This window comes from Haemaphysalis longicornis, unplaced genomic scaffold (genome assembly GCF_048455015.1).
Source record: "Haemaphysalis longicornis isolate Haplotype H1 unplaced genomic scaffold, Haemaphysalis longicornis Haplotype H1 scaffold_3, whole genome shotgun sequence".
NCBI classification, from domain to species: Eukaryota; Metazoa; Arthropoda; class Arachnida; order Ixodida; family Ixodidae; genus Haemaphysalis; species Haemaphysalis longicornis.
The window spans coordinates 35,532,549-35,560,048 of NW_027526335.1; the positions used below are offsets into that span (position 1 = coordinate 35,532,549).

The 27,500-nt window shown below is 48.0% G+C and overlaps 3 protein-coding genes across 5 annotated transcripts in view; 1 reads left to right on the forward strand and 2 right to left on the reverse strand.

The window, feature by feature from the left end:
* Positions 1–13,292, reverse strand: part of LOC144174280 (prolyl endopeptidase) — a 46,708-nt gene extending 33,416 nt beyond the window's left edge. Inside the window, exons 1-3 of the mRNA XM_077702890.1 lie at positions 13,047–13,292; positions 6,220–6,347; positions 1,138–1,233 (exon numbers count right to left, since the gene is read on the reverse strand). Of these exons, the coding sequence (XP_077559016.1) occupies positions 1,138–1,233; positions 6,220–6,347; positions 13,047–13,277 (455 nt within the window). The 5' untranslated portion in view covers positions 13,278–13,292. The remainder of the gene's footprint in view (positions 1–1,137; positions 1,234–6,219; positions 6,348–13,046) is intronic.
* A 696-nt stretch (positions 13,293–13,988) lies between these two features.
* On the forward strand, positions 13,989–16,080 carry LOC144174283 (uncharacterized). The gene is given in 5 exon segments (XM_077702892.1): positions 13,989–14,234; positions 14,236–14,327; positions 14,488–14,701; positions 15,359–15,455; positions 15,526–16,080. Coding segments are annotated over 5 exon segments (624 nt in total). The 5' UTR covers positions 13,989–14,187; the 3' UTR covers positions 15,700–16,080.
* A 7,003-nt stretch (positions 16,081–23,083) lies between these two features.
* LOC144174277 (E3 ubiquitin-protein ligase RNF14-like) overlaps positions 23,084–27,500 on the reverse strand; it is a 23,952-nt gene continuing 19,535 nt past the window's right edge. For all 3 annotated transcript variants that reach the window (XM_077702886.1, XM_077702885.1, XM_077702887.1), the window contains exons 6-9: positions 25,610–25,836; positions 25,322–25,550; positions 24,999–25,171; positions 23,084–24,710 (exon numbers count right to left, since the gene is read on the reverse strand). In XM_077702886.1, the coding sequence (XP_077559012.1) occupies positions 24,504–24,710; positions 24,999–25,171; positions 25,322–25,550; positions 25,610–25,836 (836 nt within the window). In that variant the 3' untranslated portion in view covers positions 23,084–24,503. The remainder of the gene's footprint in view (positions 24,711–24,998; positions 25,172–25,321; positions 25,551–25,609; positions 25,837–27,500) is intronic.

The window sequence follows — 27,500 nt, forward strand, 5'->3', positions numbered from 1 at the left end:
GCACTTTCAACATGTCCTGCCCTGTTAAGCATTATGTATTGTTAGGCATCATTATGCATTGTTTAACCGAAACACAGAGAGTTGCTGACACAGAAGCCCGGGCAAGCTGGTATGTTCTAGAAAAAAAAAAGTGTCGCGCACATTGTCTTGTGCCTTGTCTAAGGTACCATTTTTTTTGTCGCATCCTAGAAAGTACTGCCTGGCCAGGTATTGTTGCCTGGAGGAATGGAACGCACAAGTACAACACAACGAGCTTCCAGGGCTGTGCCTTCTTTTCACTCATCCTTGTGATGTAGCAGCAAACCTTCCATTACTTCCCCTATGCCCCACCCCTAAAATTAAAATAAGTATTGTGGGTGAAGAGCACCCAATACATTTCTCTAGTTTTTCAGGGCTCCCCCCAGGAATTGCCAGCTTTTGCGGCTGGTGGACATCTCGTCGTACACCCTTTGTTACGGGACAAAAGTCCAGGATGCCACCTCGGAATTGGCACAGACGCCAGATTTTCCAAGTGAGGACGATTCCCTACTTCCGGAAAACCACAGGGATACTTCTGCAGGCATGGAGAAATTTTTTTAAAAATCAGGCTTTTGTAGCGGGGGCTACCTCAGAGCTTGGCACTGCATACATTACTTGTCATGCTGAATTAAGCAGGGAGTCAAATGACCCAAGTCATTATTAAAAATACAAGCAGGTTGCATAACTCTGCCAAAGCCTGGGATCTCCCCCTGCATGCTCAAGCACCCAAATAATAACAATGTGCAAGTTGATAATGTAAAGTCGGCCCCAAATGCATCCATGCCTAGTTTGCATAAAACTTTCAACTGTGCAGAAATATTTGGCGCTTGTTGCGTTCACCTTGACTGGAAGACTGTGCGGAATGCCCAGTGATACTTTGCAATCATAATGTGGCAAACACTGCAAGGGAAAAAGGTGCTATCGTATTCACCCACACACGCACACATGCACTGAGCTTCGAATGTAAGGCGGGGTATGACTTTGAGACTGCGGCTTTTGGAAACAAACCTCGCCTTATATTCGAATAAATACGGTAGTCACGGTTGAGCACACCAACCATCGAGTCTGCCCAAGAGCTGCGCACAGGAGGGCACCCCCGAACGGCCCCCTCCCCCTCACCTCTGGTTCTGCAGGCCCGAGTTCATGTAGCAGAAGTACCGCTTGCCATGCTTCTTGGGGCAGCCGAAGCGGGGGTAGTCGTACAGCTTGCGCAGCCTGCCGACAAGGGGAAGGGGGAAAAAACAGTGAGCAATCAACCCCTTGGGGACAGCAGTGCTGGCTAAGAACCTGTCCAAGGCACGAGAGTGCTGAGCCGTGTTGGACCCTACTGATATGCTCCGCCGCGAAGCAGTGTGCATTCCCCATCGATTATGCTTACAGAAATTGCGTCGTTTGGTGTATCCTTACAACTTTGCAATTAAACATTTTTGGCACTGTGCACTTGTTAAAAGGATACTCATTTTATCTGCATTTCTAACAAACCGAAACCTAAAAATAGGATAAAATGGTCCACACCACCCAGAGTAAGTTCCCTCTTTGGTCCAAGCCGTGTGAAACACTTGGTGTGCACACTGTGCAATCCGGTTGTTAAACAAGGCATAAAGGGACCACAGAAACCTGGTCCATCTAACAGGAGTGTCCTTTAAAAGAGTACTGACCCGAAATTTCAAGGCTGAGTTAACTTTGTAAAAAATTTCCTCTGTGTACGGAGATACCCCCCGGGAACTTTCAACAGCAACCATTCACTATAACTTATTTTAAAACAATTTTAAACTTTGCACACACAAGAAAGCTCAGACCAGATACTTTTTCGACATCGGCATCAGCATGACGCATTGAGTGCCTCACCATGTGCCCTGCCCCATACTGCCAATGTCAAGGCTCCCGTGACGTAACCAAGGCGCCGGCTGGTGATGGCGTACGCTGCTCCGCCTTTTGTTATCACACGACAGTTTTTGGACTGCAACATCTGGCCCGGGGGCGTGCGACTACAACCGGCCTGGATGCGCTCGCTCAACCACGTTCGGACCGGCCATAGTGCAACCAGAACAGCGACATCGAGTGCCGTCCTGTCATGGCAGGCGCCTCAGTGTTCATGTGGTTGAAACCAAAACAGACACAAATAAACGAGGCTGTAAATAATTATTTACGCTGCGGACAACCACTTAGGAGCCATTCTATGATTACTGGGCTGGTAGGTAACTGCAGCCGCGAAAAAAAATGTGACACGAAAATTTCATGTCAGTACTCCTTTAACAACCCAGCATTATGCAGGAAAAGACCATCCATAGAAGACCGGACACTCCTGACATCGCTGTTCCATTTAAATGGCAATTCTGTTTAAAAGGGCCATAAAGACAAAATGCAAGTTTAGTTCATGCAAAAGATTGCCTCATTAGACTAACACTGACACCACTTTTAAAGGGGCCCTGAAAGAGGGTTTTCCGACACATGGTTACTAGAACGTTGAGTCGTTTGAAAATGTGAGCACCCAACTCCTTCAAGAATTTTGCTAAAGCGATGAGTATTAGTCGAGGTATTGAAAATCAAAACATGGCCTTTTCGCCCACAGCGCGATTTTCCCTCAATTAGGGTTGCCACTTTTCACCGAAAAAGAAACCGGCCCTTGGGGGGGAGGGTGGGGGCGTCGTATATAGAATTTGCCACGTTCTTTTGTTTTTTTTACTTGCAATGTCATTTATTGTAGCGTTTTCCTACAGGGAAATCCACATAATGTTTGAACCGAAAGTGATTGAGATTTTGGCTATTGCTCTGAATGTGCTGCAGTGAAAAGTAACTGCACTTGCTGACCGCAACGGCGGCCTATCGTTGTGTTGTTCCTCCCTTTGGTCCCTTTCCATCTCAGTAATCGCACTAGGCCACGTATTTTCTCGGCTCGCGTGTCTTTTCATAGCTTGTCGACATATTTATCGTCGTAGTTGCTGTATTGATGCTCACAAAAGGCAAAAAAAAAAAAAAAAGAAATACCTGCGGCGCAATGCCCCCCCCCCCAAAAAAAGGCCAATGTCGGCCGGTTTTAGGTATAGACCGGCAACCGGCCCGCTGTCTAAAAAACCGGTCAGGTGGCAACCCTACCCTCAATTCGTCCACCTCCTCGCACCGCGCGAACGTAACTGCCCTTGATGCCTCGCTTCTGGGTGAAGTCTGCAAAAATATCTCGTTGCCGGCGTTTTCTGCTGCTGCAATGTACTTGCACCGCAGCATTGCTCTGGAACGCGCCCGTCTGACTTTCTGTGCTTCGTTTTGCGCTGATTTTTTTTTTACCATTTTGCTTATGAATCCTGCACTTCACTCACGGCTGGAAAAGCTGACAGAAGGAATGGGGCGGGACTGTTACGCTGCCAAACCACGCCGAAAGATAGCACGAAAAGAGAACGACCCTGTCACCGTGCGTATGCGGCGACGACTTCTGTTGGCCACGGGAGTCTAAAATATGTGAGCGAATGACTCAAGAATCGCCTCAAAATTTGTTAGAGTGAGCACGTATATGCGTTCCTGAGTGACCTCGGTTTATATAGTGCTAATTTGGTCGCTTGTTCGTGCCAATGTAGAGTTTGGTCATGTTGCGGTAACACCACACCTACGCGTACACAAGAAGTAGTAATATTTTATTACGTTATTCCAATCAGTTCTAAACATTCATAATCATAACAAAAAATCAGCCGGAGGGTTGCACGGTATGGGACTTTTTTCAGGGTGCGTCGTGCATTCAATTCCCCTTTCCTCTCCCACCCCCAACTACCGTACCTTCCGAGAAACTTCTATGCGACTTTGGGTTTATCAACTAGACTAGACAAGTACACCGTAATCGATATTACAAGTGAAGTGGTTTTGGAAGAGCCCTTCGTACGACCCTGCATTTGATTGCACAAAACAAATATTCCACTCTCGCTTTTTCCCTTGATGGCCTTCAGTCCCTTTTCTCTCTGGCTCTTCGTTCATTTTTACATGCTCAGCGCTGCCAATTGCGACATGTGGAGGGTTTGATTGCCGACCGCAGCCCTATATCCCTCCCTCCCTCCCTCCCTCCCTCCCTCCCTCCCTCCCTCCCTCCCCCCCCCCTCCCCCTTTTCGATCCCACTTGTTGTCTTGTTTAAGAGGATGGAATGAAACTATGTTTACTCTACATACTCCTCTCCTGCTATTAACTGAGCTGACATTTTCTACAAGGCTCGCTGGTCCTGCACGAATAGGCAGTTTGCAAATCCGGGAAACTATTTGTCGCCAAAGCGAATGGCCGAAGCACCGTAAGACGAAATACGGATCACATTAGCACTAGTGTTGAGTTGTATAAACTTCATGGACTTACTATGTTTATTACACCCTAGGAACTAACAGAACAAAGCCGCATTCATTACAGCACGAATGTTGCCTGGGTGCAGTTTCTGCTTCTGGATCGATTAAGGACGACCGTTGGCAATTGGTATTGTCAGCATTTTCGGTCAGTGAGCCAGCCCACTTTTGATCGGCTGACGTGTTCGTGGAAAAAAGCTGACGTGGAAAAAAGAACTTGCAAAGGCTGCAGTGTTGCGCTTGTACTCTCGTACTTTGTAAGCATAGTCTAACCGGGCTAATATGCAATGTGGTGCTGTTATGTAATCTTCATGAGGGACACGTGTTCTGGAAAAGTATATTTTATGGAATAATTTCAAGCTAATGTACCCCTTTTTGATGCTTGTTTTGAAAGTGTTGCACTAAATTCTCTATTTCTAACATGTTTCCCCAATACATATTGCGCTGCCAGTTTCTGAACCCTTTCTAGTTTTTGTTTGTCAATCAAAGTCAAAGGGTCCCACACCATGCATGCATGTTCTAACACAGAGAGCACATTTGATTTATACAACAGTTCTGGAGAAAATAATGGCTATTGCAATGCAGAAATCCTACAGCTCAGCTAGCCTTTGCTGCAGTGTAGTCCACCTTCCGATGCCAACATAACAATGGTGTGAAGTACACACCTAAGTACTCTTACTCTGTGACAGGTGAAAGAGTAGCACTGTTGATAGTACAGGAGGAATATATTTTTTCTTTTTCTAGTAATCCTCATACACACAGTTTTGTCTAAGTTCAACTTCATTTCGCACTTTTTGCACCACGCTTGAATTTTGTGCAAATCACTCTGAATTTGAAGGCTATCATTTTCACAGGTTCTTTCTCTATATGACATACAATAACCTGCAAACATTATCAGGCACGACTTAACACCTTCCCTGATAAGCTATATAATTACGAAAATAGTGAACGACCCGGCGACCCACTAGCTCATTTGCCACACTGGAACCTATGACGTATTATTGGCCGCTGTGAAAATGCCTGAGGCCGGCAAAAGCAAACGCAAGTTAGGCAGGGCTTGCAGAATGACCTACTTGTGCTTAAGTGTAATGCCTATTCTCATTTTATAGCAGTAGGAATGGTGGGGCAAACAAGGTAAGTTACAAATGTACACAAACATAGAAGCACAAGTGCTTACTGTGCGCACCGTGCTAGTTATAGCTGCACAGCCATCTGGCGCACTGAGCTTACACTGGCCAACTGGCATAAGCAACACTGTCTTCTGTGAGTTTATTTGTCGAGCATACCCACTGTTTCACAAAACGATTACTATCAAGAATAACAAAAATTAGCCAGGCACAAATCTGGTCAAAAACAAAGTTAATGGGGATAGAAGTCCTGAGCGGCCTCGTTCCGCCATCTAGGAGGACTGACGGTAAACAAGGCATTTCGCTGTTCGCTGCTGCCCTAGTCAGCATGCTAACGTTTGGTTAATACCTGCTCTGGATACGTCATTTCAGATATCACAAAACATGATTCAGTGAGAGAATCAAAATTTCGGCCCAAATTGCATCATTTCTCAGTGAATAAAGCATTATTTGCTGCTAAAAAATGTTTTGAATAAAACAAACATATTTTATCACCATGTTTAAGCAATTTCTATTTAACAAAATTTCACTGTATATAAAAGCGCACACACGACACACCTACATGAGTGGTCGAACTGACAATGAGCTGCTTGGAGCTATATGGGAAAAGGTTTGGAACAGCCTTTTCAGCTAACGGAAAGTTTGGATGCACTATCTTTTGTGCAAGTCTCACATGAAATGCAGTGCTGCAATCAGCTCAGACTAGAAGAGACCAATGCGTGGAGAAAGTAAGATGCAGTAGCGTGCGCAATAACATTACCGTTCCTTAATCTTGGCTCGGTCTTTGCACTGCTCCAGGAACGGCGTTGTGACAGCATTCTGGGCGTCAACAAAGGCCTTTGTCTCTTCGCTATCTGGGTCCTCCATCCATCGGTATGGGTCTGCAACCTGATACAGAAACATTGAGGTCATCACTTGGGAGGGTGGACCTGTGAGGCACAGCTTGCTCCAGGCGGATGGCAAATTTCAACAACAGAGAAAAACGCACAGCCACATTGGTGGCTCCGAAAGGAAGTCGCCTCGTGGGAGATTCTCAAACCTGGTGCACACGAGGGAGCTCGGTGCCACTGACAGAAGGTGCGTACAAGCAAAGAACAGCCTTTACATGGTTACCACAGCTGCCAGGATGCACTGCTGTCTGCAGGGAGGCTTCACCTCAAGCTCCACCCAGCTGCCACTTGGCATGGCCTCCTCCTGACCTGGTTTCACAAGTGGGAGTCATAACGAAGCGACATCTCAATCAGCTACATGGCAGCCAAAGAAGGACAGCCTGCAAAATCCAAGACGCACAAAGCTTCAGCTCCTGCTTTGTGAAAGCCAGCTTGTGGAATAAATGGGTGCCCCAGTTCGATGCCTACCTACAGGTGTCTCGACTCAATAAAGTTTTCGTGTTGTTGTTTTTTTTTAACCAATGGGTGCAGAAGCTTCACTCCATCTTTTCAACAAGAACTCGATAGAATCGGTGGTAGAGAAGTTCACCAACTCCTTTGCCCCTGCAGCCAGCAAAGTCTACAAAAGAGCCTAATGTGGAACAGAAGACAATGAGAGACCGCAGGCAAGTTTCACGCTTAGTTGCATATGCTTGTGACAAGGGGGAACCAGGCCCCAGCGCAAGAGCAACTTGTCTAAGGCAGGCCTTTAGTGGCTCAAACTTGGACCAGAAGGCTCCGAGCCACTATTAAATGGACAATCAAGAGCAGTGCGTATTGAATGGTTACAGTGACATTTACTGCATTACTCGTGGCTTTCATAATGCATAAAATGGCCATATCGTGAAAACAACCATTGCCACCTCATACACTCTTCCCCTTTACATTTCGTGACATCATAAATTGTAAATTGGTGAGTGCTACTGCATTCTTTTCCTCTAAAAAAGAACGAGGTAGAGTGGAGCAGATGCAAAACCAATGTGTCTGCCTCTGCCTGCTGAACAGGTTTTCGAAAAGACATAAACATCAGCTATGCTTCAGTCTTGAATTTGTTCCGGTGTTTTGCCTTGTACAATCACCATCAACAGAGTTGTGCGGGTGAACGTAAGAGCCATGTCCCTTCTTATGTCACCATGTGCAGACAAAGGAGGATGAGCACAGGCAAACGCTGGCACCACTGCAAGACCAGTCCAGACTCGCCTGATTGAAAAGATATTCGCCTCTGACACATGCACTTCCATGGAAAGCACTCAGAGCAGCCATATTTAGTGTTGGCAACAGTCTTCACTAAATGGAAGCGGCAAGTGAAAATGTCGGGCTAGCCATTTCAGGAGCAAACCGCGTCAACTACGCTCACCAGAGCCCGCATGCGCTGAGCAATGACAGCTCAGTGGTAGTCTTCTGCAGTGACTGCTCAACGCCTAAGCAGGCATGATAACAAATATGTGCTTTCTTGGTTCTGGTGCCTTTTAGCTGGGAAAAAAAGTAATGCAAACATGTTTGTGTACATTTTGGGCCAATATACTCTGATGAGACCTCCCACAACCATGCCAAACATTTGACAAAAAAACTGCGGATGTTCCTTTTGCAATGCAGTTAGTTGCAACTCACTCCTGTGGGCCACGACCCAGCCACTGCCGCTTGTCAGTAGTACAGATGACAGCCGGTGGCCTCCCTGCTCATACCTCACACACCTTCTCTTGGCGCCAACCAAGGCTCAGTCACCAGTCGTAGAGCTCTAATCAGTCTAGGTTGCAACATGCTCTTTTATGGCACTAAGAGGAGGGGAAAGAAATGCTATCCTTGATTGTTTACAGTCTTCTAAACAAACAGAGCAGCGTTTGTTGCCAAACAAAAGCCAAAATAACTACGAAAAGCAATTTTTCAGTTAAAAACAAAATAAAAAGACGAAAATGGGCAATTTGTTTCTAAGGAAGCAAGGCATCATTTGCCATGAAAGAAAAGCCCGGAGACCTGAAAAGGTATGATCGTTCAGTTAAAAACCACGGGTGAAACGAAAGAAGGGAGGTAAATTCATTAGGTGAATGTGCGAGGTAGTTGTCGGGCGGTTATTTTAAGTCACCTTGATTTTATTCTTCTAGTTACTTCAGCCACCACTTGAGGGTCAATGGACACATGCTGAAGTGGGCATCATTTCCATTGTTGTCCAGCCCGACAAGTGCGACGCTCAGCGTCGATACTGTTATAAGTGCTTGGCCTGTCCTCTTTCAAACTATTGCAAGATGATAAAGGCAATGTTCTGAACAAACACGAGGAGATAAGACGAAAGCCGGAACCCTGCTATAGAGATGCGAACTTTCTCTCCATATGGCTGTCCTCTCTGCATTGTCTGTACAGCTCTCCATTGGCAGATGGTTGCATACAAATATGTACAGAACCTTTCTGCTATTTTTATGTTGTCTGTAATGTCACCAGTTCCCCTTGGAGTGCATACATTCTGTACCTGCCACGAGCACGCCTCTTTTAAGTTGCCCTTTTAAAAGGTCAATTCCACTCAAATTTTTCTTTGCCCAAATTTCATCTGAACAACTTGTTTATGCGGTAAAAACCACTATGACCAAGTTCTAAGCCAGATCCATACTTAGCACGATAACTGCATCAGCCATCAGCACCCTGTTTTAAAGCTAACTGCACAGGTAGCAATACCCACAATTTTTTAGAAGTCAACAAACAATGTGTGCGTTTGCGATGTTTTCGGAGTTAGCCAAACCTTTTTACTTGAAAATAATATTTTCACCCATACAAATAGCACGAAAGGCACACTTTCCTGTCCCTTTATCATTCCTATCAACGAGCAGCCAGTTTTACATCAATGAAGTTCAGTTTATCTTTGCCACTTCTGACCCGGCGCAGAAGATATCTTTGTCTTTCCCTGTTCCACAGAATATACAATCATAACTTGCTGAACAGTTTTCTCACACCACCGCCATTCTATCTCTCATCCCGTGTTGATCATATGCATAAAGTTGGAATCCCTCATTGTCAAACTAACACATTTTCTCACTCGTTCCTACTCCACACGTCAAATAAGTGAAACCGTGCACCTTTCTGCAGATCTAGCGTCAACAACAGACCATGCACTTTTTTGACGTTCATTACATGCGTATTTGATTCCAGATGACCCATCATGATCCGTTTCTTCTAGTTTTGGGGCACAGTTGCCGTTGTATCTGCATTTATCTATTTATTTGGTACGCTTCGTTCAGCATATACCACTCTGTGTCGATGCTTCTCTCTGCGATGTGCAATTTATGCCACCGTTCATTTCTTTTTCCCTTTGCGATGTGCATATATATTGCTTTACGCCTTTTTGATGTGCACATATTTGATGTTACTAATTGTTCTTTATTATGTTATTCATGTCGCGACCATGTATAGTTAGCCAATTTATAAGATTCCGTGTATTTTGCCGCATTTGTCCTTTTTTTGTGTACTCTGTGAACCACTCCCCTCTACAATGCTTCGGTAATTGAGAGTAAGTGAAATAAATAAACAAACAAACAAATATTGCATCGGCCACAAAAAATCTTTTACAAATCCTTGACTACTTGCGGGCAATATTTTCTGTATCCCGGCTGCTGGTCCCACTCCACCTCAAATTAGGGCCATATTCTGAGTCCCTCCTCCACACGATTTGCTCCCTCCACTCGGCCGGGGAGAGGATTCCGCAATGCTTATGCAATGGGGAAATGAGTCTCGAGGATCTCCTCCACTGGAGGCTCGAGTGGAGGAACGGTTCAGAATACCAGGGAGAAGAAGCACCTCCAAAAGTTGGATGACCTAACTCGGGTGATTCTACGCACCGGTAAAAACATTTAGAACTACCTTTTCCTCCCTCGCTAAGTGGACTAAAACCAGCCTTGCTCATGTTAACAAATATAGCCACACGAAGGTGAAAATCTGAGCGCAGTTGGCCTTTAGGCGCCCGCTCCCGGTTAACGTTTCTTCAATCTTTACCCCCTTGCAGGTCCAAATATCACCGATCTGGCTCCCCTGCCTAAACCCTCCCGATGGGAAGCCGCTCTTCTCAAGCACGGTCCTGGACGACCAGCGACTGGGCAATCTGGACTGTAGCAGCAGCAGCAAATACAGTAGAATCTCGATAAACGGAAATCGCTTAAACGGAACAGTTGCCTGGAATTTCGTTGGTTTTGTATTCAGATAACATAAAAAAACTCTCGGTAATCGGAACTAAAATTTCCGCATCACCGTGTAAACGGAACCAGAAATGGAACTTCTTGTGAAATCCACTGGCATGAGAATCAGCTTTTTACGGTTCCGGCTGTTTCGTTCTTTTTTTTTTTTCTTCCTCCATGCTTTTTTAGCCTTGTTGGCCTCGTCTCGTCAGTGGTTAGCCGTGTTAGCGCAACAAATGCAACATCGCAGTTCTTGTTCCAGTCGTTCGGTCTCGATTCTACACGCCGAGGCTACAGGGCTCACCTCCTGTCACCTCGTTCGTGCCATCGTTATGCTACTCGTCCTTCATTACTACGTTGCCGTCTTCTAAATTCGGTGGCTCGTAAGCACTCGCGAAGTTGAGGCCTCTTGCCTCCGTGAAGATGCAGTTGCAAGGACTCAAACAAAAATAATTGACGCATTTTGTAGTGCACAGCGACTCATTGTTGCCAAATCAACTTTGTGAATGCTGTGCTTATGCTTCTTGTAGTTTTCTTGCTTTCTGAAAACTATCAGCTACAGTCACTTTCTAGTGGTTAGAGTTCCATGAAATGCCCTTAGAAGAGTGTACGCACATAAATTTGCACCTTAGAACATCTCTTTCAGTTAACGGAACTCCTGTTAAACAGAACTAATTTTTCCGGTCCCTTGAAGTTCCGTTTATCGAGAGTCTACTGTACAAGAATAAACTGGACAAGGGGAGTGCCCCCGGGCGCTAACCAGACTATGCGGAAAAATTCTCTGCTACTTGACAGAACGTAGCCACATGGCATGCGCCATAAATTATGGCTATGACAAGACTAACATTAGCCTCCATACACCACACCACCCAATTCAAAGTTAGAAAGTGTTTTAGTATCTCGACCACCAACACCTTGCTTTGCGAAGAGTATCCTATTGTCTCCAGAACTCATAGCCTAAGTAACCTAGACACCTCCGTTCAGCACATTATGAAAAGCACACCCCACCTTAAAAAATTCATTCTCCATTTCAACAGGAACATTTGATAACTAAAGCTGGAAATGAACAATAGCCCCAATGTGCAAAGGCTTCCTTATTTCAGAAAAAAAAAAAAAGTGACTCGACTAAAATTACGCACAAAAATGTACCTACTGCTGAAAAAAACGCATTCAACACAGGAGCAAAAGAAAACATCTAGTCACTGTTCACCCAAATCAGTTCAGTGCCACACGCCCCTGCACCTGAGGGATCACAGTTGTCCCTACCTCCCTCGCCGCATGCAGACTGCTCACACATCCCTGCGCGCATTTGTTTACCACAGCCAGGACGAAGTGGCCTCGTTTGCAAGCATGCATGCTCCCTGCCTCTGTGCTTCTTCTCAAGCAGGCACTTTTCCTGTTGACGGATCTGACTGGTAGTTTCTCGAGGCACACACAAAAGACGTGCACACTTGACTTGGCGGCCTTTGCAGCACACTAACTTACATTATACGGCACTTTGTCTATTTCCAGCTTCTACGGGAATCCGGCACCGTGTGGGGATAAACAGATGGGCATCCTAAAATTCTTGCAACCCAATGCACAGAAGCCTACTTCTTGCTAGGCAAATTTCGAGCATAAATAATGCCTTCCTTCTTCTACATGTAAAACATGATTACCAATTAGTGTGCCAATTTCGAATGAACAGGCATTTTAGTACACGTTTCGTTAAGTTCTGGCCAAAACCATACTTACAACTTGACGATCAAAGTTCAATCCTCCGGTTTCTTTCTCTCCCTTTTATATTCAAACCACTTAAGGCAGGTACAATAAACGTGTAGCTACAACACATTGTTTTTAGAAGATACGCTGCTTTTCGATTGTTTTTGGCAGTTTTTCAAATCATACCTTTGGAATTAAGTTTGTAACTTTGTTGGCTCCTTTTGTCTGCTGCAACATTGCTTTTGCAAGTATGTAGTATTTTGAATTGTGATTGATTCGAAATTTTTTTTCGTTATGCACTACCTAAATCACGCAACTGTCTCCAGTAATAGGCTAGCCGTAGGTACCAAAGAGAGAAGTAACACACTACACTCATTGGGGCAATTACGCGAGTAACTCTGTTTGACTCTAAGGATTGCATTGATGTTGGGTGTTTCCGTTACATTCGGCACTGCGTTCACACAATAGTTCAATCAAAATGCCTGAAATCACGCAGCGTTTGACTACGTAGTACTACATTTACAAAACCAGTTAGTAATAGCACACGGCTTTGTGCGTGTACTGATTTTTAAAAGTAGTTACGGAACTCTTTAAAAGTAACAAGTCGCACAGACGCCGTCCACAGAAGCGACGTCAGGAGAAAGTCAGCAGACATTGTTAGCTATTGCTACAGAATGTGCACACACAAGAAAACTAACTGCACCACTAACTGCACCAGGCAGCATACGAGAAATAGAGGAACGCCATGAACACGGGTGAAGTTTTGCAAACGCCGGCTGTCGCAGCAGCAGATTACTTGCCTTCACCCCGTGGTACACATCGAATACAGTCTCGTCCCTCCGTGGCGCGGGGTACCTAAACATCGTTGAGCGACGAACTTTGCTTAAACACGCGGCAGAGCAATTTTCACACTTCAACACCGCTTTAGGAGCTTTTAGACGAAACAGTAGGCGCGAACAGATGCTGCCACCCCGAGTTACTTGATATGCGGCACCCGTTCTCTGAGCGATAGCGATGAGGATGGCTGCCATTGGCCACGAACTAGCAAACTAGCTTGGGTTGGTGAAAACAACAAAAAGTTAAAAAGAAATATTTGAGCAAAACTAGGTAATAAAGTTGTACTATATACTAAATAACAACATAATTAAAATGAAGGTGCGCAGAGGGTGGCGGAAGCAGTTAATGTGACCGAAAATACAAAAACAAAACTTCGGCTAGAAGACAATAAACATGGAGGAAAGAAACAATAAATGCTTTCGGCGCCCGCGCGGGGCTTTCGAACCACAAATCCTCCCTGTTCTGTGGTACCACTACCTGCCACCGTCACTAGTACACTCCTGTTCTGTGGTACACTCGTACAGTGGTTCATATAAACGTTGGTCCATAGAGCAACAGTTTCGTCGAGAGAGGGAGAGAACGGCGGTTCAGACCACCGGGCTACTGCTGCTACTGCTATGGTGCAGTTTTCATGTACCGTCAATGCTGCGTTTGGCATTGGCCGAGCAATGCGTGCGTCATTGGGTGCAAGCTGCCTTGCATGCTTGTAATCGTGGTAGCACGAGTGCGGCAAAAGCAGAAGCGCATCGCTTCCCCATCGTCATACAGCTTCTGCGTAGTCGTTGCGGCAGTTGTGGCGCAAACCGGCGGCCTTCACCGTCGCCTCCTCGCCGACTACAACTTCTCCCACCACAACACCACATGTTGCCGAATTCCTGGCTCTCAGCCTCTCACACACGAGGCTTAAGGTCTCTTCGATTTGGCTGCACTAGCTGCACCAGTTCAAGGGGTGCAGCACCGTCGTCCTCGTTTTGCCGGTGCCGCGCGCGCCCTCTGCACTTCCTTCCTCGTTTTGCCAAGGTGCAGGTACAGTGCAGGCCCACCTCGGCACTAGTTCTCGGTCGCCGTGCACTCGCCGAAAAGGAGGTGCCGGAATAGTGCAGCATGGCGTACGGGCCGCCCAACGCGTAGCAGACGACGCTGCGCGTCGTTTGACGGCGTGGAGAAGGACGTGTACCTCCTTCACAGCCCGGACGGGTCACCCATGCAGGGCGACAGCGGCTGCTACCTGTACGAGGCGTCCGGTAAGCGTTGTTGCATGCCAGCGATAAACACGTGTAGCGTTCAAGAGCGGTTTTATTTTTGGTCGTAGCCATGTCGGCCTCGTCGCGTTGCTTTGGGTCGCAGTTTGTGATTTCTCAAAGGCTGTGCCGACTTTATACATGCTGGTGTGTACTTTTGCAGACGGGCAGCACGTAACGTTGCGGTTCACGGCAGCCGGCGATGAGAATTTGCCCCCTCCGGCGCTACTGCCGACTTCCGCCTGCAGTGACGGCGATGATGGTGCAGCCGCACTGGCTGAAAATGAGGGGGAACTGTGGAGCGCCCGGAAAACGAAGTTCTACATCGCCCAGTACACCGCGCTCAAGGACTTGGTGGGAAAGACCAGAACACTCTGGTATGTTATCCTTTGTGTGCAGAATTACATTCAGGATGCCATAATTTCTCCCCGCGCTAATCTCTGAACGCAGTAGCTGCTAATGAACTGTACAGGGGCGCTGGCATTGTCGCTCGAATTTCTAGTTCCAAGCAATTTAAAATTATTCACAGAATGCTAACGTTCACACATCTTTTCCTCCTTCCTGCTTCAAATATGTGACAGCTGAAATACAACTATCCTGATAGAACGGCACTTAATAGCAGCGCATGTTTACTAAGTTATAGATAAAACGTTGTGCACCCCTAGCATGCGACTCGTGTCAATCAAGTGTTACTTTACTTTATACCCATACATTACTTCAGCTGTGCTTTTCTTTTGTGTTTAGGACAAAAAAACAGCCCTGGATTAAAATAACCGAGCTCATTAACAAAGAGTTCCTATGCAATATGACGGCCACCCAAGTGGAAAATAAATGGAAGAGTTTGTACCGATCATATAAGGCAAAAAAAAAAAAATAACACTTCAACACTTCCACTGGCCGTGCCCCCACAAGTTGCGCACACGAGGAGTAAGTTGGAATTATTTATTGAACTATTCAACAGTTCTGGCATCCCTCATACCCCGAGTCACCTCGAGACACCATGAACCTGTTTAACCATTGAAATGTTCTTACAGGGAGCTTGCCGCAGTTCTAGAGAAGGAACATAGCATAAACCCAAGGATCCTTTTGGAGCCTGGGAAGGCAATCCTACCAGGAGGGAACCCACCCAGGGTAAGTGAAAATTGCATTGTGTAAGCAAAGTGCTGTCTGTTGGCGTGACGTTTATCCACAACTTCACCAGGGCCAGCACTGCAGCCGAAGGACCTTGAGGGTGGAGGAGATGGACCTCCTGAGGACTTGTCGGTGCACAACAAGGGGGGCCCTGTACCGAAGAGAGTGCGGCATAGCAGGTCGCAGCTTGGTCCCCTCTTGGAGACGCTCCAAAAGATGGGGGAGGCCAGGGAAAAGGCCATAAAGCCCGCCAGCAGTGGCAAGAGGCGAAGGCAAAGCGCCACGAGGAGTGAATGCAGAGATTCGACCGCCTCATAGATCTGCTTGCGACAAAGGACAAGTGAAACAAACAATAAAGACGGCGTATCAGGACTGCACACTTTTTAATTTCATGCAAATGTTTGTTCCAGCAGTGCCAACTCTGTTTTCATGCAAATGTTCTCTTTGCACATGATGTGAACACCACCCTTTTTCAGATAGTTCCCAGCCTTTCACAGTGGATGCAGTTCAACAACATAGCAGTTTCCGTGATGTCGGATATGTGGTAACACAAGGCACTTTCATGTCGACTTTGCGTTGGCAGGGCAAGGGTGTCCACAATTAGCACTGCTCTTTAGCAATGCAATCTCTCAAAGCCTGAGCGTAGCCTCGTTGGTTGCAGTCGAAGTCCCCTTCGGAGGCGTCGTTGCCCACATCATCATCACGGTGCAATGACGTCAGCTCCTGCAGGAAGTCTGTCGTCGTTGCAGAAGTTGTGCAGAACGCACGCAGCCATTACAATGCAGCAGGACTGCTCAACAGTTCTGGCGTCTACAAAGTACAGCCTCCTAAAACGCTGTTTCAGGAGGCTGAAGGCGTTCTCAATGGCCACTCTGCTGGCTATGTCGCCTATTAAAGTTACTTTTCCACGTGGGAAATGTGCACCCGTTGTCCCTGAATGGGGTAATGAGCCACGGCATCAAGGGGTACGCGCTGTCCCCAAGAATGTAGCTTTCCCCGTACTCGACGGCTGCGCGTTCGAAGAAGGGGCTCTCTCAGGACGCGGGCGTCGTGCGCCGAGCCCGGGAACCCGATGAAAACGTTTCGGAACTTGTTTCTATCGTCGCAGATGCCTTGCAAGATGATAGAAGGCCACTTCTTGCGGTTGAAATACGACTTGGCCGATTCACTTGTCGGTATTTCGATATGCGACCCGTCGATGCAGCCAATGGCATTTCGAAGGCCCTTTCCACCACTCTTGGCTAGAAACCCGGCCTTGATGCGCGTCACTTCCTCCACGCTACTTGGCCAGCCGATGACTTCAGCGCTAATTGAGTGGAGGAAGTGAATGACCCCTGTGACACAGGCATATCGACTCCGTCACGTTGAACTTGTCTCCGATCGCGTACATCGACACTTGCGAGCCGATGTATGTACACAAGCGCAATGAGGCAAATACTCTGAGCTGATATTTGTTGCCGGCCTTGCACTGCGCTCGGATAGTAGGCCGAAGCGCTGAACCTTGAGCTCAGGCAATCAAACGTCTCCCTCGACAGCCTGAACAGCCTCTTGAATTCTTGTTCGTTGTATCTGCTGACAACACGCTCGTAGCCAGACGCACGATTGGCGTCTTCGCGTACCAACGCGCACGCCACGGAAATGCACACGGTGGCGAACTCGTCGTCAGAGTCACTGCACGGATCACGCGCTGCGCGGCAGCTTCGAAAAGTGCCATGCCTGACAGCCGATCCATGCTCGCGATGCACAAAGCTCACGTTCGCGTCTCCCGGCTGCTGCTGCAGGCCTACACTTGTGTCCTCGTTTTGGTTGTATCCGGTGCGCGCTAGTGTCGTGGCTGCACCTGCACTTCCTGAACCGGCGCTGCACGCGCGCGACACCGGCCGGCACCGCTGCGGCACTTTTCGGAACTAGTGCAGCCAGTGCAAGCCAAATCGAAGAGACCTTTAATTTCCTTGATCTATTATTATCCCTCCCTCCCTCCCTCTCTCTCTCACACACACACACACACGCACGCACGCACGCACACGCACGCACACACACACGCACACACACACACACACACACACAAAAAGAACTGGGGAAGCTTGCACTAAGTCGCCGAAGGCTTGAACTGTGGCGAAGCGGCAGGATTTCATTTGTAAAGGACATATGTTCCATCTGCGCTAGCAGTAGTGTTCCTCATGGCAATTGCCTCAGGGTCGCCGCGAGGCACCTGCGCGCTCACGAGCGCTCGGCATTGTCTCGCACTTTGGGGTTTTCGCCGGTTTTTTAGGGGCTCGGGCTGTCGGAGTTTCCTGTCGTCAAGGTAAATCAAGTTGTCAAATGATGGTCCAAAAACAAGTGTATAATGGATAAAATCAGGCCAAAGTAGGGTAACATGATTTAAGCTAATTTATTTTATTAAATCCGCATCAGTCCTGTATTTTACAGGAATAATAAGAAAATTTAATCGCGTTAATAACAGAAATTTGTTTTCGGTTTCAAACACCAGGTTTTCTCCTGTAAAGCATATTCTTAGCATGCTGCAGCGTGTGACACGAAGTCAACTTGCAGCCTGTCTGTTTCTCATTTAATTCAATGTAACAAAGGGCGCCACCATCTTAGCAAGCGCACGATTGCTCCTCCCACCGTCGCTTCTCCGGCGCCCAATCAGCGCGCTGTGTGGCAAGAGAGAGGCAACAGCGCAAATTGGCCCTAGAAACGCTCTTTTCTGTGATAGATGCATTGCCCATTCGCAGCATGCTTCGCCCCTTACCAGGTTTCACGTTAATGGAGATGGCCCGGGTTTTTTTTGCAATAGCGGAGCTTTTGACTAAGTTCACCATTGCAGGAAGAATACCAAGAAATGCCTAACGCCCGTGAGTGTGTGCCTCCCGGTGACCACCCAGCTTCCGCGGCACACCAGTGACTTTAGCAAAACACACACGCACACACACATGCTTGCACGCAGGAACGCTGGCAAAAACCCCGAGGAGCGAGAAAATGCCGAGCGCTCGTGAACGCATGCTCGCGCAATGGCTTCAGCGAAAAAAGAAACTCATCCTCCACTACCCCGCAAGTAAAAAAAAATGAAAAAACTCCAGAGAGTGTGCCACTACAGAGGACAGAGTGGTTAAAAGCGTAGAGTACAAGAGCTTCAAGGAACGAGCCAGGGGGACACGGCCAGGCCAACGACTATGCCTACCAAACATGGGCAGGAGCAGGCCGACCTCGCATCGGCTGTGGCGTCCTAGTAAACAGCTGCTTGGATAAGGTCACCACGGCCGCCACATTCTCTAAAAGCCATTATGGATAATTGGAGACATGGCTACGAGTGTGCCAACCCCTCCCGAGGCGACTTGCAGATCCCGCCACCGCTGCCTCGAGTCAATGACAAAGAGCTGGTAGAAGTCTACAATGCTGAAGACAACTTTGCATTGAATAGTATTAGCATAGTATTAGCGGAAAGGTCCACTGCCAGTTGCGTAATTACCACTTGTGTAATTACGAGCTCAAATGGCCCATTTGGGCTTTGCTATGTTCCCGTGTGGTCAGCTCCAGGTTCACATGCTCGCCTCGCATTCCAGAGGCCCCTAGTTCGAATACCACCTGGAGCCAGACTTGCCACTCAGTTTTCTTCTTCAGCTGCTTTGGTTGTAGGAGCTTCCTTATAAAAAAAAAAAAAAAAAAAAGGCAGCATCTCTATTCCGTGGATGATGGCGAGAGTGTGGAGTGCGGCGACTCGAAATGACATCCAAGCTGCGCCCCGAGTGACATCCAGAAAAAAAATTCAAATCTTAATTTATCAGGCATCACACCACATATACCGAATGTAATGTCAAATGCCGCAAACATGATAACCATTAAATTCAAAGATGTCTTTGCAAAAAAAACTTCATTAAAAATCTTCACATGTGTGGAAATAAATTAAGCTGTAAAATAAAAGGAGAGACCATGGGCCGCGAGGTCCCGCTGATATGGCAGTGGTTCTATTTACAATGTGAAGATGCAAGGAATTGATTGATTGATTGTGGGGTTTAACGCGCCGACGCAACGCAGGCGATGAGGCGCGCCGTAGTGGAGGGCTCCGGATTAATTTTGACCACCTGGGGATCTTTATCGTGCGCCGAAATCTCGTACACACGGGCGTTTTTGCTTTTCGCCTCCATCAGAAAAGCGGCCGCCGCGGCCGGGAATTGAACCCGCGACCTTGTGCTCAGCAGCGCAACGCCTTAGCCACTGAGCCACCGCGGCGGGTGTAGAGCAGGTCTGCTGCCCCCGGCGAGTCCATGGCTAGCTTGTCGTACCGCTGCGACCATTTCGCCCACATTGGTGTCCCCCACTATGAGGACCTCTTTGTGGGCACTGCGTGCTGAAAAAAACCAGTTTCCCCCACTTCGGATTGGCATTCGGCCCTGCTCAGTGGGCTGACTGATGAGCTGTTGCAAGTGATTGATTGATTGTAGGGTTTAACGCGCCGACGCAACGCAGGCGATGAGGCGCGCCGTAGTGGAGGGCTCCGGATTAATTTTGACCACCTGGGGATCTTTATCGTGCGCCGAAATCTCGTACACACGGGCGTTTTTGCTTTTCGCCTCCATCAGAAAAGCGGCCGCCGCGGCCGGGAATCGAACCCGCGACCTCGAGCTCAGCAGCGCAACGCCTTAGCCACTGAGCCACCGCGGCGGGTGAAGATGCAAGGAAGATGAAGCAGCTCGAGCGAGAGCTGCCATTAAAAAAGACGGGCATTGATGACGATGATCCGTAAAGTTTCTACATTTTCCCCGGTCACAAAGAAACAGCGGTAGTCTGCAGCCAGAAAGCACAGCAAGTTCTTTTCCTGTACAGATCCGCTGAGGCAGTTCGAAGGCAAAATTGTCACAGGGGTCATCTTGTGAGCACATGCCGAGGTTGTCGGTACAGGCAAAGGAGCCAGGTCAAAATTCATAGTCACTCTTAAGCAGTCTTATACCCCAATGAGAGGTCTTCAAATGCGGATACCCTGGAGTGAAAGCAGTTTCTCAGTGCCTTCCTTCTTGACCTTTGTACGTTGATAATTCTACTACAAGTCAGATGCGTTCGGTTTCTTAAAAGGTGCTTGTCACGAACTCTTCCTTAAACTGGGTTGCTGGGCACGTGCAAGGGAAACTCAATTGTCTTGTCCTGCTGTCCAGTGTTGCGCATTGCTAGTTAGTTAGTTGCATTGTTAGTCACAGATACATTTGCCTCAGCACGCCCTTTCGGAATTGAAGGTGCTACATTCATGATTTCATGCAGGAGATATTCACTATACATAGCTTGTGCCAATGTTACAGGAATCAGTAAGCAGGATATAACTCGCACTCATCTCAGTAAAGTCTTGAACTGAACACGAAAGAAAGCAAGCTTCAGGTTTATGGTGAATTGTAGGCACTGAAGGTGTCATTAGTTTATGTTCTGCTTGCGGTGAGAAATTTGATTCAAGTGACGTTTCTGTCAAGTTTGTCCATCAAAGATTTTTAAATCAACTTGGGTTGTAGCACTGTTCTGTCAAGGTTAAAAAATTTGTCTCGGTGATGAGACACTGCTTTCTGGTGTTGGGTTTTTCCTCTTTCGTCCATTCGAAGTCGCATAATTTGAACCAATGGGCAATTCGGACTGGTCCATTGGTCCTGGCAAAGTGACGTGTATTTGAATGGGGGCAAACTCTCGCTAATCCAAACCTGAAACACGTGCCACGGTTAATTAGAACAATATTTCCCATCTGCACAGACTTTTTTTCAAGAAATTCGAAGTTGCGAAATTCGAAGCTGTGAGCGATGGTCCGTTTGGGCTCAGTGTATTCACCCAAATGTTGGTGGGAGTGCGCGCCTGCTTCTTCGGGTTTGCATCCCACACTGACCATTGCATATGGTGTACTTTCGCAGCACGTTATTATTTATTGTGTGTGCGTTTCTAATTCTGGTAGCGTGCGCTGCACCGCCAATCAAAGGGACCCCTGCTAGTTCTAACTACGGCTAATTGGAGCAGATTTTCTATCCCTTTGGGGTTCGTATGAATGAGGTTCTACTGTATAACCGGATGATTACATGAGTAATTTCATCTCCATATTCCATGTGTGTGGCGAATTCCTCATCTAAGTGGTCAATGTCAATGAACTGTTCAATTTCCTTGTTCAACAATTTCAAACAAGTTTCCTGTAACTGGTGCTGTAAGCTCAACACATCGCAAGCATCACTGTTCATCACGGGCAAGCCTAATGTTGCTTTTGCTCCTCTGCACAGTCCTCTAGCTATTATCATCTCTTTCAAAGTTCAGTTCCTGAACAAGCATCCTAGACAGAGTGAAACTCCGGTTGTGTTACAAGGGTAACAAGTCTTTCGTTGCACAATGCGCTACAGCATTCCCCTCACCGTTTATGCAATCACTGCCTGGACCCATTGAGGGAAACCGTACGAGGTGAGGTCGTGTCCGTTGACTTTGGGTAGCATCACCGTGGCTCTGTTCCTCAAAACAGTCTGTCGTCGGCCTTGTAGAGGTTTCCCTCCAAAGGCCGAAGTTCGGAAAACTCCGAATCGCACGAGGGCCTTCATCCCGGGTTTCGGCACCAAAACGTAAATTGAGAGGAGGGACAAAGGGCTGCGACGTCCTGATGATATGGCAGTGGCTCTATTTGCAATAATGCGATGCAAGGAAAACAAAGCTGCTTGAGTGAGAGCTGCCGTCTTGAAGACGGGCACTAATGATGATAGTTTCTACACATGCAGTGTCAGTATACAAGCCTAAAAAATCCCTCCCTGCTGTTTTGTCGTTTTGCAGGGTACACTTCATTAGGAAGTAGCAGTTTGTTCTTCCTTGAAACAGGGGAACTCTACTCCGAAAACATACTGCCCACCGCACATCCCACACATCACTTCCTAAATCCGCCCAGCGCCCTCTCTCGCTTACTCTGCAGAGGATACTGCAATGCCCACAGCATTCTTGGCTTACGGTTGGGCACCCTCACCTTTAACCGTACTTTGCCATCTTCAGAAATGCTTGCTTGAATGTAGGACATTTCTTCAAGGGCACACAAGGTGATATGTGCGTACACAAAGCGTGAAAAATACCTATATCTTGAAAGGGGGCTGGTTGTCTCTAGAAAAGTAAAGCCTTCCTTTGCCATGCTAAAACTTGTCCAAAATGCACTTAAAACTGACATAGCTCATAAGCTACAGAGGAGTTGCAACAAACACGAAAGGTAAGTGTTGTAACAGGAGTACACAGAACAACTGATTGCTGATTGCATCAAAGCACAGCTAAACAAAAGCATCAGATGGGCTCTATGCAGAAACCACATAGTACTTTTGACCACCACTTTTTGGAATGTGCGCAACGCAGTTCACTTACCGCTCACATGACTTAAGCACACATAGCAAGGCTAGAATTCGATGGCACGCTTCCATTTTTTGTTGCAAGAGCTCTCCTATATCAGATTTGCACAGTTCGCAATGTCCCTCGACAGCTGGTTTCTCTCATTTGCCTTCTCGGAGCAGTTCCCAAGTAATCCTACACCGCTCTGGCAATAGAAATTCTATGGGCCAACAAAGTGCTGCACTGCTGAGCAATTAAAAATGACACAAAAGGAGGCCTAGTGTTTCAAAATGAAGCAGCAGGGCCCGTACCCCATGTGAAAAGTTTAATAAGTTTTATTATCCTCTCTCGCCTTGGATGTACAAGCTGTGAGATATGACACGGCAACTGGGACTCCAGGGTGTCACCGAGGACACCGGCCATTGCTTGCTTGTTTAGCAGATATTAGCCACGTGGGCAGCAGGCCACCTTCTGGTGCCATACACACCAATACCACCTGGGAAACACCCATCGAGGCCACACAAGCGCAGGAAAGGTTGTGCGTTAGCCGACGGCATAACTTGGCATCTTACCAGTGATGTCAAGCACACGTGATGCATCGACACGACCTCGAAGCAAGGCCCACAAGTCATGGGGCTCTAGCGCTCACATGGCTGGTGTGTCGCCTGCTTCTCCGAAGAAATTTCATCTTGGTGATGAGGCACGAAAACCAAAACGTTGTAAGTTGAGATTTTGGCATAGGTTAAGTTCCCCAGGCGGTCTAAATTAATCCATGGCTCTCCACTATGGTATGCCTCGCAGCCAAAGTGTAGCTTCCCCACCTAAAACCCCCAAACTTTGAATTGAAATTTTACCTTGGTTGGTGCACTGCACAGTTGACTATTACTACTGGCACCAATGTGCCTTCTCTGGTTTACACGACCTTATCCTCTCTAGGTCTCCATTAGTTTACTGCTGCGCATTTGTATGCAAAATAGTTTTGGTGGTGCCGTGCCGGTTACTAAATGTCACTTCAGTCATCCCCATCAACTCAGAACACTGGAAGAAAACTCCTGTATTTCCAATTGTTAACTTGCTTGCACAAAGGTTGATGCACAGCACAAGGGGCTATCACAAGTATGCAATGGCCTGAACTTTTGCTCAGCATCGTGCTTTCAGTTGTAATGTCATCAATTGAAACCTGCAGCTCGACGCCCAATGGGTACAAAGTCCGTCAGCATGTTGCAAGGTTCAAGTTGGAGGCTTTCTAACATGCACACTGGTCCACTGTGATTGGATCAGTCTGGACAAGTGCGTACCAGCCTGCCCTTGTTTGTTCTACACTGCTTGTTTTAGAAGATGCGACAGGCTTGCACAACATGGATGTGACCCTATCTGAATGCTGATAGCCACTGGAAGGTAGAGCCACGATATGCCTCCATTTGACCAGCACTTCTTCGGTACACACAGGTACATTTATCTCCGTGAGGAGCCACAACTGAAGGCCACTCGGTAGCCTTTAATGCCACTCTGGTTTGTGAAACTATGACAAAGGCACCTCCCACCACCAGCACTGCCTTGCGCGGAGCGGCTTGTGACGATGGCACGTCGCGACGGGCGCAGCACTTTGGTGCACACTTCTACTTGGGGGGCCAGCTGCTTCCCACGACGTTTAATGCCACACAACAACGACGCAGCTGGAGACCTCCCTGAGAACACAAATGTACAGTATGAATTTGGAGGCATTGTCCGTCGCCCTCAGAGGAACTCCCCAAACTCGTGATTGTCCTCATCGGCAGGGTCCTCTTCCTCCTCGGCGCCCTCGAAGAGCTTGTTGAAGCAGGACGACTTGGGGTCGCTGAAGTGCTGGTACGGGTTGCCCGACGCCTTCAGGGCCATCCCACACATCCAGCAGAAGTAGGTGCCACAGCGCCAGCAGGTCATCTTGTTGCAGCCATCTTGCTTCTGCACAGGTCGCAGCCACGCACGCATGGCACACAGTCAACACGGCTATCTTTCTTCTCGAGAAGAAGTGTACAAAATGTCCCACTTCCATTTCTATTTAGTCCCTGTGCTACTGTGATTACGGAAATATGTTACTTAAACAATTTTTACTAAGAATTAACACGAACATTTCGAAAGAAAAAGCTACTTGCAAGAGCAGTCCCCACCAATGCCTGCAAGAACGATGCGTGCCCCGTACTTTCAGTAGGCTCCCGCATCGGCTGCCCGTTGTCCCCACAACTTGCTTACCTCAATGGCGATACTGCAGTGCGGACAGCGTTTGCTGTTCTCCTGCATCCAGTCCTGGGTAAGGGACTCGTCTACCAGCAGCTGCAGGGTGCGCCGGCCGTACCGCTTCTCCATGGCCTGCTTGGCCGCCCCGCTGGCCGACAGGTACTCCTCCCGGATTGCGCGCTGCTCCCCTGCGTCACCACAAAGGGGGAAAATATGCACCAGTCAAGACTAGGTCACTGGCTCTTTGGCCAGTGGCCAGCTCCCGACGGACATGCCACGGCCAGCAGGTCTCGAGAAAGGCACAGGGTGAGGACGGGGGCAGAGCCCATGCAACCAACCCGGTTTGAGCCGGCAGGGCTGGACGCCGTGGTAGACCATGCGGCAGAAGAGGCAGAAGACGAAGCAGCAGCTGGCACACTGCGCCATGGGCAGCACGGGGTCGACCACCACGGGCCGCTGGCACTGCAGCCGCGGGCAGTACGTCAGGTCCGCCTGGGAGTCCAGGTAGGCACTCAGCAGGCTCTCCTCGTAGCGGGAGCCCAGGGCCTCGCCCACCAGGGAGCGCACCTGCACAGCAGCGGTTGGACGAGTGCCCGGCCGCCCCCCGGCTGCAGCTGTGCGTGTACCTGTGTGGGCACCACCTGGGTGCCGCACTTCTCCTCGGGGCAGCGCAGCTGGCTGGCGCAGCCGCTCTCGATCTGGATGCGGAAGTGCTCGCGCAAGCACTGGCGGCAGAAGGGGTGCCCGCAGCCCAGCACCCGCTCAAACTCGGAGCCCCGCTTGGAGCTCAGGCACACCCCGCAGGTCAGCCACTGCTGCTCAAACTGGCGCTGCTTCTCCTGCCCGTTGTAGTCTGCACAACACAGGGGAAGGGGAGTCACGTGCTGCATTCAGCCAGTGTTGCGCAGGGCTGGGCGATGACGCAGGCGAGGCAACGGTGAGCTAAGGAAGCACTTATACACAAATTGTACAAGGACGCTACATAGTTGGCCAGCACAAACGCGAGAGCACTATGTCTCCGCAGTTCACTGCCCGCCACCTGCTGCCCTCCCATTTCACGTGGCCTGGGCTTTTTACAGCCCCCAAACCCGTTTCAGCCGCCAGCAGTTCAAATTCTTCCAAAGAGGACCATCCGCTGGCTGCTATTTGAATTGAATGAATGGGCACAAATGTGTTGCATACGACAATCTGCCGGAGAGGTAAAGAGGGAGGTGCCACTTCGGGAAACCCTAGGCATGCCCCTTTGCCACAGACCATTGGGCAGCGGGGTGAGATTCATCCCGGCCAATCAGTGTGGCGCCTGGCCTCATCAGCAAAGCGAACTTGTGTCGCGTGCTCTGGCACCCCAGACAATGTGCCAGGAAGGCAAACTGCTTCCATGTGGCTCTGATGCCGGGTGCACTCGTTCACCTGGTCTCAACCAGCTTCACCCAGCTCTCCTCTTATCGTTTCTCAGCACCGGTCATTGATCGTTCCGCAGCTTGCGAAGAACCGACCGTCGACAGGCAACACCCAGTGCAAGCAAGCACCTTCTGTTGTCTGTCAGAACACTAGACTAACATGACCTTTCCTAGCTAAGTGTATCACCAATTTAGTCCCTATACACTAAGAGGCACATGTGGGACGCAAGGCTCTTAAAATCAGAACTCAAAGGATGTGACAAACAAATGTAACGCACGAAATGAAATGATCCCAAACTAAAGTTGATCCCTCGATATCACATGGTGCAGAAAACAATTAGTGAGGCCACAATGAGGGCATTAATTTTTACCCTATCTACCAAGTAAGCTAGAAGCTGTCCGCAAAGGGACAAAACGGAAGTCACGGGGAGGTCAAAGGCAGCATTATTTAGAATGCATGGCTTAGTGCGCCTGCATTATACTCAGGAACAAGTTAAGAACGGCAATAGCTCATGTGCGGAACCACTTTGCCAAAACGACGTACTCGGATGTCAACGGGCGCGCATTTTGAAAAGACATTACTATGAATGCGTGATATCGTCTGCCTTTCCTCACGTAGTTTGTTGTCGCTGCAGTAGTTTATAAGCACACTAAGTCCAAAAAAATCAGGAAAACTGCTCGTGCCATGTTCAAAATATTTAGCATTCAGCAGATATTCAGGGATGCAAATCTCTGAATATTTGCTGGGGATGCAAGCCAACGGAGATGCAAATTCAGCATATTGAATGGCACGCTCTGAAAGGGGCACTGGCCAATAGCCTCACACAAGATCTAGCATGTAAATGTAATTCGCCTTTAGTAGGACTTCCACCCTCACCATGAGGTTCAGAATCGGATACGTCTGATCTCGGATCCTTCCCAATTAGTTCCTAGGATAATTAGCCATTTTTGGAGGAACAATAGACAAAACAGTGTTAGTCCCAAAACTGTAATCTTTATATTTTCTACTACTATGATCCCTGGTGAATGCAACAGGGAAGCGGTTTTTACATTCACCGCTTGGATATAACTTTACAGCTCATTAAACCTCGGTGTTTGAAATGGGCATTCGAAATGG